Source organism: Apodemus sylvaticus, chromosome 4, assembly GCF_947179515.1.
Source record: "Apodemus sylvaticus chromosome 4, mApoSyl1.1, whole genome shotgun sequence".
Taxonomy (NCBI): Eukaryota; Metazoa; Chordata; class Mammalia; order Rodentia; family Muridae; genus Apodemus; species Apodemus sylvaticus.
In genome coordinates, this window is record NC_067475.1 from 61,788,202 (window position 1) to 61,807,650 (window position 19,449).

The 19,449-nt window shown below is 45.7% G+C and overlaps 1 protein-coding gene across 1 annotated transcript in view; it reads right to left on the reverse strand.

Moving 5' to 3' along the window:
• The window catches only part of Casq2 (calsequestrin 2), a 62,598-nt gene that overhangs the window by 19,633 nt on the left and 23,516 nt on the right, over window positions 1-19,449 (reverse strand). Inside the window, exons 3-6 of the mRNA XM_052179627.1 lie at window positions 17,386-17,486; window positions 10,217-10,328; window positions 6,711-6,784; window positions 4-134 (exon numbers count right to left, since the gene is read on the reverse strand). Coding sequence (XP_052035587.1) covers window positions 4-134; window positions 6,711-6,784; window positions 10,217-10,328; window positions 17,386-17,486 — 418 coding nt within the window. The remainder of the gene's footprint in view (window positions 1-3; window positions 135-6,710; window positions 6,785-10,216; window positions 10,329-17,385; window positions 17,487-19,449) is intronic.

Sequence of the window (19,449 nt, forward strand, 5' to 3'; positions counted from 1 at the left end):
TACCTTTGATGTTCCTTCACAAACTCCACAATCTCCTCTTCCGTGTAAGGTTTGTTAGGGATGACGCTGGGCTCGTCCATAAACGGCTCGTAGAAGCCAACTTCGTTCATCTTCAAGGATAACTTCTTAGCCACCTGTAATAAGCAGAAATCAGATTGTCGTTTGTTCAAATGCTAGCTTAGAGTAGCAGTGGCCTATCTACCCAAGAGTGGGTGCTTGTGTGCTTTGGTAACAACGTGCAAGATTGTGGGCAATTTTAACTTAAATGTTGAAGTAGCGGGGACTCGTATTCCTTATGGTCCAGGCTAGACTTATCTTTGATCAAAGAAAGCTCAATAGAAAAAGACTCATCTGGAGGATGAGGGCCTGTGTGTGTCAAAGGGTTGTTGGAATAAAAAGTGGGAAGGTCAGTGCGTGGTTATCTCCTCTCTGCTGTGTTGGCCAGGGCTGGAGGAACAAGCAGACAAGCAGGCAATAAGAGACCAAGCTCGCTGGTCGGCCTGAACAGAGCTAATTTGCATGGCAAAGGCAATTGCTGGAAACCATTAGAGCACACAGGTTCACAGACTCAAAAGCCAATCCATTCATATGTCTTCTGATTGCTAGTTAAGCCAAAGTGTGAAACCTACTAGGGTTCAGTCTCTGGATCAAGCTTGCTGGTATTTTGTTGGGGCAGAAGGACTGCCCAGATGAAAGATAACTAACCGTCCTGCTTTGCCTGGGAGAGAAAGGCTTCCAGGGACACAGAACTTTCCGTGCTAGACTCTGGATTGTTCCCCGGAAGCCAGGGCCAATGGCTCACCCTCTAACTAACCTCAGAGAAGTGCCTATAGCCTGGCAGATTGTCTCTCTTGGTCAAAGAGGCCACACATCGATGCAGGGCAGAATGGTTGCTGTGTTTGCCTGCAAAGTCGCTGAGCTCAGGACCTCTCCTTGCGACATGCTTTGAGAGGCCTGGAATGTGCAGAGCTCGGTGGGAAGCCAAATGCTTTTCTCTAGCTCAGAGCCATGGTCCAAGAAGGCACAGGATGGAACAATGGCTCCCTTTAAACCGCACAGCATTGCCTAGGAGCTGACACCTTGTGGTGGCAACCACAGGGAGGTGACCCAGTAACCCAGGGGTTGGGACTAGCAGGGGAGGCATGAGTGTTACATAAGCTCTCACACAAGGAGGTCTACCCTGCGAAAACACTCACGTCTGCAAGTACCATTTCTTGCCATTAATCCCAGGTCACTATCTTCCAAAAGATATGTTTTAATTCCAACATCCTATGTGGAGTTAATGCAAACAGAGCTACAGTCAGGCTGGGCCTTGGTGGAAGCATGAGGGGCACTGAGGGAGGAAGATCACAAAAGCGACATCAGATTACACTAGAATGTGTTCAGGGCTAGTTTCATTTATGAAGATCTTGTCTCAAGATAAAAAGTTTAAAAGTGAGCCGGGGACGAAGTTTGGTAAAGACTCGCTTCGTCTGGCATGCGTGAGGTTCCGTCTCCAGCACGCAGAGCGAGAGAGAGAGTCGGGGAGACAAATGAGACAGACACAGGCCAGGACCAGTAGGACACGCTTGACAATGACATCCTCTGAGTTCACTTGCTCACTCACTCTCACCTGAGAACAGGCTTCCAGGGGATGAGAAATGATTCGTGTGAACGGAAACTGCAATACCGTCAAGCACATGGCCTCCTGTTATGTGCTGCTGGCCACAGCTGTAACGTGATTAGGCTGCTCACGCTGCGCCACGCTCACTCTGACTGGAGTGGTCAGAGCCATCACTCTGCTCTGCTCTACATACGAAGAATAACTTGGGTGAGTGACTCATCGGGGTCCTATAGGGAGAGACCGGCAGGACCTCTCTCTCTAGTCTCTCGTATTCCAACATCCTTTTTCTTTTGAGAATTCCCTTCTCCTTGACCATGCAAAGAAAGAAGTCTGCAGAAACATCCTAATGAGATGTTTCTTTGTCTTTCTATCATTTGCTCTCATTGATCCATCCCACATCCGGAAAGATAACTATGACCTCCTGAAGGCGGGAGCTGTCCGGAACCACGTGTCAAGCAGCTTGCGCATGATTGTGTGTGCGCATGCGCTGTGCGCAGAGTCTCTCGTCCTCGGATGCCGCTGCCTGGGTCCGCAAGGCTAAGTCTATGCATGGAAAATTGGATGGCGGAGGCCTTATGTTGTCACCTGAAAGAGCCTACGTAAAGATCTCCAGCAGTCTCTCGGGTCTTCCCACCCTTCCTCTCCATGGAGTGCCCTTCCTTACCCTTCGATTGCTTCCAGCCTTGCATCTTTGCATCTTGGATAGCAAGGACTGAAGGAGGGTGGACGGACTGAGGAATTCCTTAGTTCAGTTGTTGATATGTTTTTAGTTGGGTCTTCTGTGTCCATGGCAAGACTCTAGCAAAACCTGGCTCGTGGGTGTTCAATTACATAATGAGGCATTGTGTTCGCGGATACCAGACAGCTCCATAAAACAGAAAACTGCCCATACTTTTCTTTCTTTTTTTTTTTTTCTTTTAGTTGGAATAAAATTTTGGCACTTTCAAGAAAGCTATCCAGGACAATGAGAGTTTTCCTGGCATTTGCATACACAGGGATTTTGAGTCATGACTTTGGCTGCACTGTAGCAGTCCCGGCCTGTGGTCGGCAAAGAAGAATCAGCTGAGCAGGAACTTGGGCTTTCTCCACATCTGTCCTCTCTGTCAGCTTCTTCAGGCTCTAGTTTGATTCAGAACTGATTTTTATTTCACATCTCCCCAGGCAGAAGAAGTGCAGGCCAGAGTGGTTGGTGATGGTTAGAGCTGACATGTCTCAGGCTGCCGGCTGCCAAGGTGGACTCCAGCCTCTTGTTCCCACGCCCTGCTCACAGGGGCTGAGCTTTAGAGTAGTCTGATCCACATCACAGGGGTCCATGCGGGTCCCCAAAGGACCCACATCACAGGGGTCCTATGTGTCCTGCAAAGTTTCCTGGGAAGAATTTGGTTTTGTTTTAAACATTCCATTCCTAGAGCTAAAAAGATTGCTCAGAAGTTAAGAGCATTTGCTCCTGCCGAGGACTGGGCCTGTTTCCCAGCACCCGTGTTAGCTGGCTCGCAGGCGCCTGTAACTCCAGGTCCAAGGGACCTGATGCCTCTGATGTCTGAAGGTTCCTGCTCTTTGTCTCTCTGTCTCTCTGTCCCTCTGTCCCTCTGTCCCTCTGTCCCTCTGTCTCTCTGTCTCTCTGTCCCTCTGTCTCTCTGTCTCTCTGTCTCTCTGTCTCTCTGTCCCTCTGTCCCTCTGTCCCTCTGTCCCTCTGTCCCTCTGTCTCTCTGTCTCTCTGTCCCTCTGTCTCTCTGTCTCTCTGTCCCTCTGTCCCTCTGTCCCTCTGTCCCTCTGTCCCTCTGTCTCTCTGTCTCTCTGTCCCTCTGTCTCTCTGTCTCTCTGTCTCTGTCTCTGTCTTTCTAACACACACATAATAAAAAAATTAAAAAAACTAATTCAGATTCCTGTATCTTGTCACAAGTCTTAAAAAAAAAACCAAAAAACAAATTTCCTGGACTTATCTCATAGATTAAGGGTTTTTTCTTTTAATTTCTTTATCATATTTGTGTGTATGCATGCTTGTGTGTATGTGTGTGCATGCATGCTTGTGTGTATGTGTGCGTATGTGTGTGTGTGTGTGAGTGTGAGTGTGTGTATGTGTGTGTATGTGTGTGTGTGTGTGTGTGTGTGTGTACGTGCATGTGCCAAATGGTCAGAGGGTAACTTATGGAGTTAGTCCTTCTGTCCACTGTGTGGGTCCCCAGGATTGATCCCAGGTTCTTAGGCTTGAAAGCAAGCGCCATTACAGCTGAGTCATCTCCTTGGCCCACACCAAAACTTTTAAAAGCTCATTAGAGGAAGCAAGATCAATTGACTGCAGTTGAGAACTACTGACTTTCAAATCTATACCAGCGGCCATGTCCTCTCTCTCTTCACAAGTCACCTCTTGATTTGTTACTGGGTTTTTACTGATTTTCTGCTCTCTCACTTTCTCTCTCACAGTAAACTCTAAATTCCACAAAGGGCAACTGCATGTCTTGCTTGATGCTGTTGTGCTTTGAGAGCCAAGAAGTCACTCAATAATCACTTGCTAAATGAATAGCTGAATCCATGAAAGAAGAAAGAAAGAGAGAGAGAGAGAAAGAGAGAGAGAGAGGAAAGAAGGAAGGAAGGAAGGAAGGAAGGAAGGAAGGAAGGAAGGAAGGAAGGAAGGAAGGAAGGAAGGAAGGAAGGAAGGAAGGAAGGAAAAATCACCGTGTTGAATGTTTTCCCAATGTGTGAAAAACTGGACCCAAACTGTGTTCTTAACAGCAGCTTCTTCCCAGGCCTTTTAATGTCCTCAATAGCTTCAAGTCTCTCTCTCTTTTTTTTTAAAGCTTAGATTCACAATCTCCAATTATTTGGGGGGATTTTCTCTCCTTGACCGGTGGCCAAATGCCCTTGTTGCAAAGAGGACTGTCTTCCGCTTCCCTGGTTTTATTACTTTTTCTGGTCTTCGGCTCTTTCGCCCCCTGCTGGACATTATTGAGGCTGCAGCCGTGCCCTCTGAATCCCACCACCTTCCATGGGGCACTGCCTTCTGCAGGATGAGTGCGAGTCCCGGGGGGCATTATGCTGGTCCCCATTCTGAGTTCCATAAGGAGGTGCAGAGGCGGCCTGTCTCTTTTCGAAGGGCGTGAACCGCACAAGGCAGCATGCGTAGCCACGCTTCCAATGCTATTTTAATTGTTAGTCAAGCAGCTTTGGAGGTTCCCGGGCCTCCCGGCTTCATAGCCGCAGACATGTACTCACACTCTGGGTAGATTGGAGGTTACTTCTGCAAACAAATACTGCTCTGAACAGCATGCCGCTCAGAAGACCAGGGCCTGGTGATTAGCTAAGTCCACCTGCCCAGGGTTCTAGCTTTCTGTCCTTTAGATGAACCCTCTTTTTACATTTTTTAAAAGATTACATGGGTTGCATTAGGCCATTATCATGCAACTGTATGATCTCTCTGTATCTCCCTCCCGCCTTTCAGTGCCCCTCCCCTGAATTCCTTCCGTTTTCAGCCTCTATTTCATGTCACATGTACTACAGGATTTTTATGGATCTACATAAAATATAGAACTCATGCATTAAGAAAACATGATAACTGTGTTCTTTAGACTGGTTCCATTCACTCCATGTGGTGATCTCCAATTCTGACCCATTTCCCTGCAAAGAACTTAACTTCACTCTTTATGACTGAAAAAAGTTCATTATGTGTATATATAATTTTTTTTATTTTATGTGTTGTCTTAGTTAGGGTTTTACTGCTGTGAACAGATACCATGACCAAGGCAAGTCTTATAAGGACAACAATTATTAGGGCTGGCTTACAGGTTCAGAGGTTCAGTCCCTTATCATCAAGGCAGGAGCATGGCAGCATCCAGGCAGGTATGGTGCAGGCAGAGCTGAGAGTTCTACATCTTCATCTGAAGGCTGCTAGGGGAAGACTGACTTCCAGACAGCTAGGGTGAGGGTCTTATAGCTCACACCCACAGTGACACACCTACTCCAACAAGGCCACACCTTCTCATAGTGCCACTCCCTGGGCAGAGCATATACAAACCATCACCTGTGTACAGATGTTCTGTACATTACTTCTGAGCCTGGAGAGGCTGGAAGGGCATAGGAAGCCCCTGGAACTGGAGTTACAGATAATTGTGATCCACTTTATGGGTGCAAGGACTTGAACCTGGGTCCTTTGGAAGGTCAGCCAATGCTCTTAGCTGCTGGGCTATCTTTCCAGTCCCACCCTTCCTTTTACTGCCTCTCTGTTTATGAACACCTGGGCTGACTCTATTACATCAGTTCTTTTCTTTCCAACAGGGTTTCAAGTGACCAGGCTGGCCTTGAACTCCTATGTAGCTGAGTAGCACTCCTTTGGCATGCTACTTATGTAGTACTGGAGATCAAACCTAAGGCTTGGTTCATGTTGAGCAAGTGCTGTCCCAACTGAGCTACATCCCCAGCCCTCAGGACTCTACCCTATAATCCCTTAGTCAGCCCTGGTCAGAAAACCAGAGGCCACGATGATTCCAATTTGGAATCTTCTGCACTCATCCTTACCTAATGTCCGGTTTAGACCCCTCCCCCTGGGTCTAAATGTCTTTTCAATGACAGCAGGTCTTATATCCAGCTAACATCTACTGCATGGGAAAACTCCAGCAACACGCCCCACCTGCAGCTTCCTTCTCTGAGTACAGCTGTACAGAACAGTCTTTCACGTCAGTCGGGACTCAGACTACATGCCATCTTACCAGTTGCTGACTGTGTGACTCAATTGAATGAATCTGTCACTCCTTGCTTTGGTTATTCCCTCTATGCACCGGGAATACCAGCCCCCTTTTATGAACCTTTGAGAGGATGGGGTTGGTCCCTGCCCATAGTAAGTACTTAAGAGATGATCGTTATCACCATCTTGCTATCAATTCTAAACCTCAACCAATTGGGGCAAACTTCTTTGACCTTAGATTATATTAGAATCATTAGTTAGCCCTTCCTTTTGGATTTTGGATACAGACAGGGACTGTATTCTCAGAAGTGGTTTCCCAGCATCCTCTAACACTTCCTGACAAAGAGGCTGAGCAGGATGGTGGAGAGTTCAAACCTTGATTGCCTGAGTCACCGAACGTGTTCAAATGGGGTTTTCTTAGGTACTTACCCCCTTGTCAAAGGTGGCGAAGAACTTGATGTAAGGCTGGAAGTGTTCAGCTGCCTCTTGGAAGGCTTTGTAATCTAGGAGGGAAGAGAGAAACATCTGCAAGAGGCAAACTGCTCACTTGGAGAGAATGGGGTTAGACAGCTATTTAATACTATTTAAAAAAAAATAGTTCGAGTTGAAATTGACTGGTGTTCAATGACCCAAGAAGAGCCTCCTTCCACCACAGGTTTGTGGAGAGAAAGCAGGACATATGGGAAACTGAAGAAAAAGAAGGAAAAAATGGAGCCCCCCTCAAAACCTCCTTTCACCCAAATGTGTAGAGTTAAAATTGTACCTGCGGAAGTCACAGTTTCTGCACAGATGAACCCCAAGTAGGAAGGAAACTCACCGCACTGTATTTATAATTAAGAGGAAAACACTGCCCCATAAAGTGTTTTTAGGCTTCTCCAAAGGAGGGCTCCTAGTTTGCTTAATTTTTTCTAGTTTTCTTATGTTTGCCTTTCCTTTTTAAAAGCAGTTTAGTCTCATAGACCTCTTCTCCACTCCTGCTCATACATTCTGTCTGCCTCCTCTCCCACCGTTTGCCCAAGCCCTGGGGTATGGACAAGCCCTGGGGTATGGGGCAGCGCCGTGCCAACAGACAGAAAATTGGTAAGGTCCAGAAGATTCAGGAACATACCAGAACACTCTTGTTCTCTCATAACTGAGAAGAGCTTAAATGGTAGGTGCTTAAATCTACTCCCAACCAGTTTCCTGTCCTGGAACAAATGACCACGACACCTCATTGAGAGGACTGTGACAGTCGGTCGCATAGGGGCAACACCTGAAGTCCTTCCACATGCAGACGAGGCATCCCTATCATCTCAGAATGGGCCAACGGAAAGCACCTATCTCTAGATCCCAACCCACCCCAATGTTTATAAGGTCCTATCCACAGGAATAAAATCCATGAGTTATTTCACCAAAGACTGACAGTGCCTGTCTTACTGAGCTGTAACACTCCAGGGGAGAGTTTCCTGGACCCCAGCCCTGCCCAACCTGCCCGGTGCTTGACTTGACCGCATCCTCTTCCTGCTCAGTGGCCCTGGCTTTGGCTCCTAGCTGCCAGCTGCACCCGGGCACACAGCCCTACATAGACCAGCAGTAGAGAACAGGGCCTGATAGAGGTGTCCCATCTACACTGAAAACTCATAGAAATGTGCTGTCTACACTGAACACTCATTGTCTCTTATTCTCTGCACTTAACTACTACATAAGATGCTTTTTGACCAGGCTTGGGAGCTTCTCAGATCTATGCTGTTTGTTTGTTTGTTTGTTTGTTTATATTTTGTGTTGATTTTTTTTTATTTTTTGGGTTTTTTGTTTTGTTTTTTAATTTTTTTTTAAACAGGGTCTCTCTGTATATACTTGACTTTTCCTGGAACTCACTATGTAGACCAGGCTGGCCCCAAACTCACAGAGGTCTATCCTGCCTCTGCATCTCAAGTGATGGGATTAAATACTGTGCCTCCATGCTCTGTAAATATAAATATTTAGAAGGCAGTTTGATAACATTTAGGGGGGCACTAAGGGATGAATATGATCAAAGTACCATTGTGTACATGTATGAAATTTTCAAAGACTAAAAAGGGGGTTACTTTTAAATCCCGATCCTCTGAGAAGATTATTTTAATTAAACCAAGCCTATACTTGACACTGGTTTCAAACATGTATCCAAACTTGTCACGGAAGAAAGAAACCACACCCATGTGAAACTACTGAAAAGTCTGGAGTGAGGCCCTCCACTCCACGAGGAGTTATAACGTCTGTAACCCTGCAATGCTGAGGCTGTGTTTACTCGTCAGTGGATTCACTTTCTCAATTTCATTGAATTTTCTATTACTTACTCCAGAATTCGGCAGACTTGCATAAGATTCAACCATATATAGTTTTAGATTAATGCTAAATCAGGCAATGCCCAGACAAGCACACCAACGTTAAGAACCTGGAAAGGGTCCTGGTTTGTAAGAGTCACAGGTTTGGGCAAATATCTCAGTCGGCTAACTATCTGCCTGATAAACTCCAGGACTTGAGTCTGCAGTTCACTCCCCAGAACCCACATAGTAAAACCAGGCGGGGTGATGGACATATCCTTGTGGTGCAGCGGAGGCAGAGTCAGGTGGAGCCCTGATGTTGCTGGTTCCTGCTTGGCAAGTCCCAGGCTGGTGAGAGACTCCATTTCTTAAAAACTTAAAAATAATAATAAAGTCTGTTCTCTGCTGCACCCACACCCACATAAGCACACAGGTGTGCACACATCGACACATGCACACACACATGTACACACAAGCATCCATGCCTACATGACACAAACATGCATACCTGCATATGCACACATATGTGCACACACATACATGGAAACATACGCGCACGCACGCACACACACACACACACACACAGAGAGAGAGAGAGAGAGAGAGAGAGAGAGAGAGAGAGAGAACCACAATACACATGGCCAGCTCTGAGCTTGGTCAGCAATTTTCCATATTCTCTAGCAGCTACTAAGTCCATTCCCAACTATCTTAGTCAGGGTTTCTATTCCTGCACAAACATCATGATCAAGAAGCAAGTTGGGGAGGAAAGGGTTATTCAGCGTACACTGTGGGAACACTGCTGTTGATCACCAAAGGAAATCAGGACTGGAACTCAAGCAGGTCAGGAAGCAGGAGCTGATGCAGAGGCCATGGAGGGATGTTTCTTACTGGCTTGCTTCCCCTGGCTTGCTCAGCTTGCTTTCTTATAGAACCCAAGAGCACCAGCCCAGGAATGGCACCACCCACAAGGGGCCCTCCCCACTTGATCAGTAATTGAGAAAATCCACAGCTGAATCTCATGGAGGCACTTCCCCAACTGAAGCTCCTTTCTTTGATAACTCCAGCCTGTGTCAAGTTGACACAGTACAAAACCAGACAGTACACCAACCAAAATTCATCTAATCCTCTCCAGCTAACAGGGAAGTTCTCCAGCTGGTGACCACAGGAACTGCCAACATCAGGGAGACTGGCACTGTGTGTCCATTTTACAGAAGAGTCTGATGAGGAGGTAGACAGGAAGGAGAGTGGAGGGAAGCAGAAGGCATTCATTTATTCAATAGAATACATACACATAATAATACACACATGCTTACACACAATAACATATAATAACACGTATACTCATACACACAATAACACACATTCACGTACACAATCCACATACAATCACACACACACACATACACACACACACACACACACACACACACACATGATTTCAGGGCTAGAAAACTCGGCCTAACCTTAATGGTCTTTCCTTCTCCCTGCCTATTTTGCACATATCCCTTTGTACAGGCAACAGGAAGAAATCCAGCTTCTACTGCTCCCAGCAAAAGAGATATAAAAGCCACACCCTCTGTTGGGATAGCCTAGAACACCTTGTTAAGAGCTAGCCTTCAGACCCGCTGGCCTGTGTCGACAGAGACAACTTACATTCTGAGTCCTCATTCTTGAAAAAGCCAAGGAGCTTGATCTGGTCCTCGATGCGTTCGAAGGCTTGGACTTCCAGCTTGTTGTTCACGATCTCCACGGGGTCTTCAATGAGCTGAAATCACACACACACACACACACACACACACATGCACACACGCACGCACGCACGCACAAGAGACAAAGATGTTTAAACAAGAGAGATCATCTCTCCCCAGTGGGGACATAGAGCACTTTGGAGAGAAGGGACACGTGTACAGAAATTGTGGAAGATAGACAGCGAGACAGAAAGAACACTGAAGTCAAACCATGTTCTCAATCCTGCCTTGATGGTGTGTGTGTGTGTGTGTGTGTGTGTGTATCTGAAATTGTGTATGTCATTGTATGTGTGATTGTGTGTATGTGACTGTGTATGTGGACACAAAGGCTAGGGTTTTGAGCACACCCACCCCAGCCTGCACCAGTGTGCATGGCTGCCATGCCCCCAGGAAGACCTGGTTCTAACTTGGGATGGTTGTCCTGGGGGCTATTATATTCCTCATGACAGTCACATTTTCTTTTAAAGATTGTATCCTAAGTTAAAAATTGATAATTATAATTATACATACATACATACATACATACATACACATAGAATGTGTGCACAAGAGAGACAGAATCAGAGAGATCGTGTAGTATGCATTTATGAGAGTGTGAGACCCATGTGTTCAGACGTGGAGAGCACAAATCAGTGCCTTCATCTGTCATTCTCTTGCCTAGAGACAGGCTAGCTCACTGAACTGGGAGATTGCCTTTCTGGCTAGGGTACCAGCCAGCCCTCTCTCAGGACTGCCTGTCAACTTTTTCTAGTGCCAGGTTTCAGGTACAAGAAGACACGACAGGCTTTTTACACAGGTTTTGGAGATTCAAACTCAGCCCAGAACTGTTTGTATCCCTGGAACATAAAGTGCTAGGGATTATGAATAAATTGTAAAATAATTAGATAGAGCCAATTAACATCCATTATTTCAAATACTCACCATTTGTGTGGTTAGAATATTAGTGCACCCTCTTGGCGATTCTGAGTGAAGGTTTTTATTTGCTGTTCTGACCACACTGTGCTCTCTATATCTTCCTGCCTGCTGAGATCACAATCGTCTCATGTCTACCCCATTCCTGACCAACCCTGGTAACCAGCATTACATAGGCTCTCTGTTTCTGTTTCTTTTAAAAAGACATTTGATTGTCTTAGATTCTACGTGTAAGTAAAAGCATGCCCTGTGTTTTGAATATGAAGTGTCTCTCACAAGACTCAAGTATTGAAGGACTGGTCCACAGCTCAGGCTTCCCGCACTGAGCTGTGAGTGTTAAGAGCATGAAACCTCTGATGACTGATGGAGTTAAACTCTGATGAAGCCAATGACTCTGGGTCAGGATGAGAATTAGGAGGGGAGAAAGTAGGTCATGGAGGATGTACCCTGAAGGCTGAATCTGGTCCCTGAGCCTTTCTCTCTGTGTGTCTCTGTCTTTCTCTGTGTCTCTGTCTCTGCCTGTCTCTGTCTGTCTCTGTCTCTCTGTCTCTGTCTCTCTCTATCTCTCTGTCTCTGTCTCTCTGTCTCTGTCTCTGTCTCTCTCTCTCTCTCTCTCTCTGGCCAGCAGGAGTCAAGCAGCCTTGGCACTATGCCCCTGCCAACCTGATTTCTGACTTTTCTCAGGCCCAATGCAATGAATTCAGCCAACTTTGGGCTGAAACCTCCAAAACTGAGAACCAAAGCAAATCCTCTTTTTTTGTTTTGTTTTGTTTTGGTTTGTTTTGGTTTGGGGGGTGTATTTTTATTGGATATTTTCTTTATTTACATTTCTATCGTTTTCCCCTTTCTAGGTCTCCCCTTTGGAAATCCCTATCCCATTCCCCCTCCCCCTGCCTCTGCCTCTATGAGGCTGTTCCCCCATCCAACCACCCACTCTTGTCTTCCCGCCCTGGCATTCCCCTACACTAGGTATCAAACACCCTCAGGCCCAAGGCCCCTCCTCCTACTGATGTCCAACAAGGCCATCCTCTGCCACATATGTGACCAGAGCCATGGGTCCCTCCATGTGTACTCTTTGGTTAGTGGTCCAATCCCCAGGAGCTCCGGGTGGTCTAGCCTGTTGACACTGTCACTCCCCCCATGGGGCTGCAAACCCCCTCAGTTCCTTCACTCCCTTCTCCAGCTCCTCCATTGTTAACCCCCAAGCTCAGTGCAATGGTTGGCTGCTAGCATCCACTCTGTATTCGTCAGGCTCTGGCAGAGCCTCTCAGGAGACAGCTATATCAGCCTCCTGTCACCAAGCTCTTGTTGGCATTCACAATAGTGTCCAGGGTTGGTGACTGTGTTTGGGATGGATCCCCAGGTGGGACAGTCTCTGCATGGCCTTTCCTTCTGTCTCTGCTACACACTTTGTCTCCATATTTTCTCCTGTGAGTATTTCATTTCCCCTTCTAAGAAGAACTGAAGCATCCACACTTTGGTCTTCCTTCTTCTTGGGCTGTAAATTGAATCTTGGATAGTCCAAACTTTTGGGCTAACATCCACTTATCAGTAAGTGTGCATACCGTGTGTTCTTTTGTGACTGAGTTACCTTACTCAGGATTACATTTTCAAGTTCCATCCATTTGCCTGCAAATTTCATGAAATCATTGTTTTTAATAGCTGAGTAGTATTCCATTGTGTAAATGTACCACATTTTCTGTATCCATTCCTCTGTTGAGGGACATCTGTGTTCTGTCCAGCTTCTGGCTATTATAAAGGCTGCTATGAACATAGTGGAGCATATGTCCTTATTACATGTTGGAGAATCCTCTGGGTATATGCCCAGGAGTGGTATAGCTGGGTCCTTGGGTGGTACTATGTCCAATTTTCTGAGGAACCACCAGACTGATTTCCAGAGTGGATGTACCAGCTTGTAGTCCCACCAACAATGGAGGAGTGTTCCTCTTTCTCCACATCCTCGCCAGCATCTGTTGTTCCCTGAGTTTTTCATCTTAGCCATTCTGACTGGTGTGAAGCAGAATCTCAGGGTTGTTTTGATTTGCATTTCCCTGATGTTTAAGGATGTTGAATATTTCTTTAGGTGCTTCTTGGCCATTCGAGTCTTCTCAGTTGAGAATACTCTGTTTAGCTCTGTTCCCCATTTTTTAATAGGGTTATTTGGTTCTCTGGAGTCTAACTTCTTGAGTTCTTTATATATATTGGATATTAGCCCTCCATCAGATGTAGGATTGGTAAAGATCTTTTCCCAGTCTATTTGTTGCCATTTTGTCCTATTAACAGTGTTCTTGGCCTTGCAATTTTATGAGGTCCCATTTGTCAATTCTTGACCTTAGAGCAAAAGTTATTGGCATTCTGTTCAGTAACTTTTCCCCTGTGCCCATGTGTTCGAGGCTTTTCCCCACTTTCTCTTCTATTAGATTCGGTGTGTCTTGTTTTATGTGGAGGTCCTTGATCCACTAGGACTTGAGCTTTGTACAGGAAAATAAGAATGGACCAATTTGCGTTCTTCTACATGTTGACCACCAGTTGAACCAGCACCATTTGTTGAAAATGCTATCATTTTTCCACTGGATGGTTTTAACTCCTTTGTCAAAGATCAAGTGACCATAGGTGTGTGGGTTCATTTCTGGTCTTCAGCTCTATTCAATTGATCTACCTGCCTGTCACTGTACCAATACCATGCATTTTTTATCACTATTGCTCTGTAGTACAGCTTGAGGTCAGAGATGGTGATTCTCCCAGAAGTTCTTTTATTATTGAGAATAATTTTCGCTATCCTGGGTTTTTTGGTATTCCAAATGAATTTGAGAATTGATCTTTCTAACTCAATGAAGGGTTGAGTTAGAATTTTGATGGGGATTGCATTGAATATGCAGATTGTTTTTGGCAAGATGGCCATTTTTACTATATTAATCCTGCCAGTCCACAAGCATGGGAGATCTTTCCATCTTCTGAGGTCTTCTTTGATTTCTTTCTTCAGAAACTTGAAGTTCTTGTCATACAGATCTTTCACTTGTTTGGTTAGAGTCACACCAAGGTATTTTATATTGTTTGCTACTATTGTGTCATTTCCCTGATTTCTTTCTTAGCCCATGTATCCTTTGAGTATAAGAAAGTTATTATTTGTTTGAGTTAATTTTATATCCAGCCACTTTGCTGAAGTTGTTTATCAGCTGTAGGAGTTCTCTGGTGGAATTTTTGGGGTCACTTAAGTATACTATCATATCATCTGCAAATAGTGATATTTTTACTTCTTCCTTTCTAATTTGTATCCCTTTGACCTTCTTTTGTTGTCTAATTGCTCTAGCTAGAACTTCAAGGACTATATTAAATAGATAGGGAGAGGGAGGGCAGCCTTGTCTAGTCCCTGATTTTAGTAGGAATGCTTCAAGTTTCTCTCCATTTAGTTTGATGTTGGGTACTGGTTTGTTCTATATTGCTTTTGCTATGTTTAAGTATTGGCCTTGAATTCCTTATCTTTCCAAAACTTTTAACATGAGGGGATGTTAAATTTTGTCAAATGCTTTTTCAGCATCTAATGAAATGATCATGTGGTTTTTTTTCCTTGAGTTTGCTTATGTAGTGGATTATATTGATGGATTTCCGTATATTGAACCATCCCTTCACCCATGGGATGAAGCCTACTTGATGGCAGTAGGTTTCATCCTTGATGACTGCGATGTAAACCAAATAAACCCTCTCCTCCCCAAGTTGCTTTTGGTCGTGATATTTCAAGGCAGTCGTAATAACCCCAAGACAGACTACATACTGAGAACAGAATTATCTGTGTTTTTCAGAGATGAAACCCCAATTAGGTAAGTCTAAACACTGCCCCTAACTCTGGTTTGATTGTTTTGATTTGTTCTTGGATTCAATTTGCAAGAATTTTATTGCATGTGTGTGTGTGTGTAATATATATATATATATATATATATATATATATATATATATATATATATATAATTGTTTTCCCCAGGTGTTCATCACAGTGATCAATACGTATGGTGTGTGCCATTCTGTGCCCAAACTCATAAGCCTAACGCTCTCTACTTTGCTTCCTAGTGTCTTGGAGTCAAAATTGGTGTTTCTTTGTTTGTTTGTTTTCATTAGTTGTTAATTATATAGCCTTTCTTGACACTAGAGTCAAGAATGAGAAAGTAACCTTCTTCTGACTCAGTTTGCTAAGGCCTTGAGAAAATAATTCTTTACTCTTAAGAAAACGATGGTGTCAGGTTTTCTTCTCTCCATGCACATGAATAATGATGTGTGATAAGTGGGCTCCTGAAATGGCTCATCTTTCACCAACCTCGCAGCACCCACCTTGGAGACAAAGGCCATGTGCTATCTAGTTTTGTGTCAACTTGGCCAAGCTATAATCATCTGAGAGGAAGGAACCACATGCCTCCATATGATCAAGCTACAGGCAAGCCAGTAGATTAGTGATTGATGAATGAGGGCCCAGCCCATCATGGATGGTGCCATCTCTGAGCTGGAAGTCCTGGGTTGTATAAGAAAGCAGGCTGAACAACCCATGAGGAGCAAGCCAGTCAGCAGAACCCCTCCATAGCATCTGTATTAGTTCCCGCTTCCAGGTTCCTACCCTGCTTCAGCTCCTGCCTTGGTTTCCATGAACTGCGATGTAAACCAAATAAACCCTCTCCTCCCCAAGTTGCTTTTGGTCGTGATATTTCAAGGCAGTCGTAATAACCCCAAGACAGACTACATACTGAGAACAGAATTATCTGTGTTTTTCAGAGATGAAACCCCAATTAGGTAAGTCTAAACACTGCCCCTAACTCTGGTTTGCTACTTCGGTGCAAGACAAATCACACAATTTATTGTTTAAAGCACATAGAGTCTTGCTTCCAGGAGCTGTCTCTCATCTTAGCTTGGCACAGTGTCAGGCTGGCCTCAACTACAATGTTGTTTCTCTTGAATATTCCCTAGGGCTTCTAGGTGGGGGTCAATGAGATAGCCAAGCAGATGCTGTGGACACTGTAGTTGACCATCTCTCTCTGCCCTCTCTGGCTATTGAGGGCATAGGGAGAAATTGATACACTTGTTTGGTGTCTGCTGGAGGATTGCCAGTGTGGGTGGTCAGCTGTGAGATCTTTATGTTATTACTGCTGTTTATTTTAGGGACAGAGTCACTCCACAGAGCCCAGGCTGTGCCACAGAGCACAGAGTGGCCTCAACCCTCCTGCCTCAGCCTCCCTAGTGCCAGGGTAATGGGTGAATCACCATTCCTGTCAGGATTGGGTTCTTTATCTGTGCAGAGCATGGGTTCCAAAGCCTTTAGCCTCACAGCTATGACCAGGAATGTGACTTTATGCATGGGCCAAATATTTTATATCTGCGGGACTGAAAGTGACATTTTTGTGGTGGGGGAGGGTGGCCCCTGGGTGTTCCTTAGCTTCTTCTTTGTTGGTTTTTTTGGTTTGTTTGTTTTAACATTTGCTTAGTTTGGGTAGAATGGTGTGTGCATGCCAGTGTGTGTATGCACTCCTGTGCTGCAGTGACAGGGGAGGGGCGTGTTGATGGAGAGTGTTAGAAAACAACTTGTGAGAGTTGCTTCTCTCCTTCCACCCTGTGGAGCCAAGGAATTGGCTGCAGGTCAGCAGACTTCGCAGTGAGTGCCTTTGCCTTCTGAGCCACCTCACCAACCCATGGTTTAGCAGGTCACCGTCAGCTCAGAAGATGACTCAGGGAGACTGAGCCTGTGGGTCCCTATGTTCATCTCTGGTGACTGTTTTCCCCCCTCTTTCCTGCCTTTCCCTGGCTTTCTCTGAGGGTCCCTGTACAATGTCGAGGGAATGCCTGTGGGTATCAGGGTGTAACTGGCAAGAGAATACCATGTCACTTCTCTCTCTCTCTCTCTCTCTCTCTCTCTCTCTCTCTCACACACACACACACACACACACATACACACACACACACTATCCTTGGGTCACTTATAACAATTTCTATGATGACTTAAGGGCCTGCTTTTTAGAAAAGATTTCACTATAACACAAGTGCTGTTTATAGCTCCTCGCTGTTTGGGCAGCCTGATAAATGTCTTAGGATGTGCCAGGCTCTCTGGCTCCTCTGTCTTGGCCTCAGAGCTGTGGCCTCTCCTATATGGGACAGCTGCACACAAAGCTACCTGTTAATACTTACGTCCAAGAGAAATTCCACCAAGACATCCGCCGCGAACTCCCCATCAAACTCAATCGTGCGATCACCCTTCAGAACATACAGGCTTCCTTCTTCACTGAAGCCTGGAATGAAGGGGGGGGGGGCAAAGTCAGTCAGATGCAGGAAAACCTTAACTTCGGGATCCAGGAGCAGTAGAACTAACATTAACACAGACAGGTCAGTGCGTCAGGGTTGGCATTGAGTTCAAAAGCTACTCTCCTTATCAGAACCTGTAGCATCACTGTCTATCTGTTGCCCTACCTGGACGTCAAGGCCCTCAATTGGCTAATACCAGCCCTACCTCTCCACCCACCTCGGCCGGACCAGGGCTCCTCATCTCCGAGATTCTCTCCTTGCTTCTGGCTGCATGCTGTTATGAAAGGGTGTGTCTCGCAAAAGGCCCAGAGCGGGGCTTTGCTCCTCTTTCCCTTTTCTCTAAACTCAGAGTGGCCTCCAGCCCTGACTCCATCTTGGTGACTTCTTCTGTCTCTGGGCCCATTTTCGTCTAATGTCTCCCTCCCCTCCCATTGCTTGCTGCTGCTTGCTCTAATGGGATGATCTCTAACAACAGGGGTGCTGCCTTCTCCAGATCCCAGCCTCTTGTACAGAGCCTGAACATGCAGAAGGACAGCCCTTCTGAGTCACACACCTCCTCACTGAGGTCAATGGCAGATTCTGGGAGGACAGACCACAGCTTCACTTTTGCCCCAGCACCCTTGGTACAGAGCAGTGTACTTTAACCAACCCTTGCTGACACACGGTAGCCTTTGGGCTGAATATTAAAAAGCCAAGGTTGATGTGGTGACTCCACAGCTTCTTTAATTCTTCAGATTAGTTGTTTTCATACTCTGTTACCCAGGAAATGCTTTCTCCTAATGAATTACAAAAGATTCTCAAGAGTGAGAGGGCCAGGCACTGCCTACTGCCCTGTGGTCCACCTAAAGAGATTCGGCACAGCCCAGCACTGGACATAGAGTATTCTTGATTGTAGTGACATCTGATCTTAAAATATGTCCCAGGGTGTATCAGTCAGGGTCCTGCTTGGGAGATTGTCTCGAATGATGAACTCCCAAGGGCAGAGCTCCACCTGCAGCTTTAGCCAGAGCCAAAGTAAGATAATCAGGAGGGGGACAAAAGCCGGGAGGTGGTGGCGCACACCTTTAATCCCAGCACTTGGGAGGCAGAGGCAGGCAGATTTCTGAGTTCGAGGCCAGCCTGGTCTACAGAGTGAGTTCCAGGACAGCCAGGGCTACACAGAGAAACCCTGTCTCGGGGGAAAAAAAAAGGAGAGGGGACAAGGACAAAGGGTTAGGGTCACAGAACACAGCCACATCCCTAAGATCCACTATCTAGAGGGGCAGCTGCTTCATCCCTCCAAGACAAGCTTAGAGGAGAATGTATTTAGACATACCAAGCCCCACCATGCCCTTGGCCAGTCTGTTCTTGTGAATTCTTACTCAGTCCATGCTGCCGAGATTTGAGTATTTCTAGAACACTAGCATTTTCATTTAAAGTTTACTAAAAATGCTCCCAAATACCAACTACCCGTTAAAACAGTGGTGGGGTGGGGCGGGGGGGGGGTGGGGTGGGGGGCGGGGGGGGGGGGTGGTGAGAGCTAAGAATCGGTGAGCGGCTGGGGGAAAAAAGCCCAACTCATTAAATTGTTTTTGACTCTAGGAAGAGTTGAGTGTGTTTTAGTTCCATGCTCTGGCAGAGAAGGTCTCCAGAGAAAGAGAAATGCCAGCCATTCTCAGGAATTTGTGTCTAACTTAAGTACTTTTCAATAATATAAATCTTATCTTTAAAAACGTCTGGTCTTCTAAGAAATAAACTAGGATAAGAATTGTTTTTAACTTGCTAGGATAATGCACCTGCATGGAACTGAGATAATGCACCAGCATGCACCTGGGATAATGCACCTGCATGCACCTGGGATAATGCACCAGCATGCACCTGGGATAATGCACCAGCATGCACCTGGGATAATGCACCAGCATGCACCTGGGATAATGCACCAGCATGTACCCGAAGATATCCACTGAACCG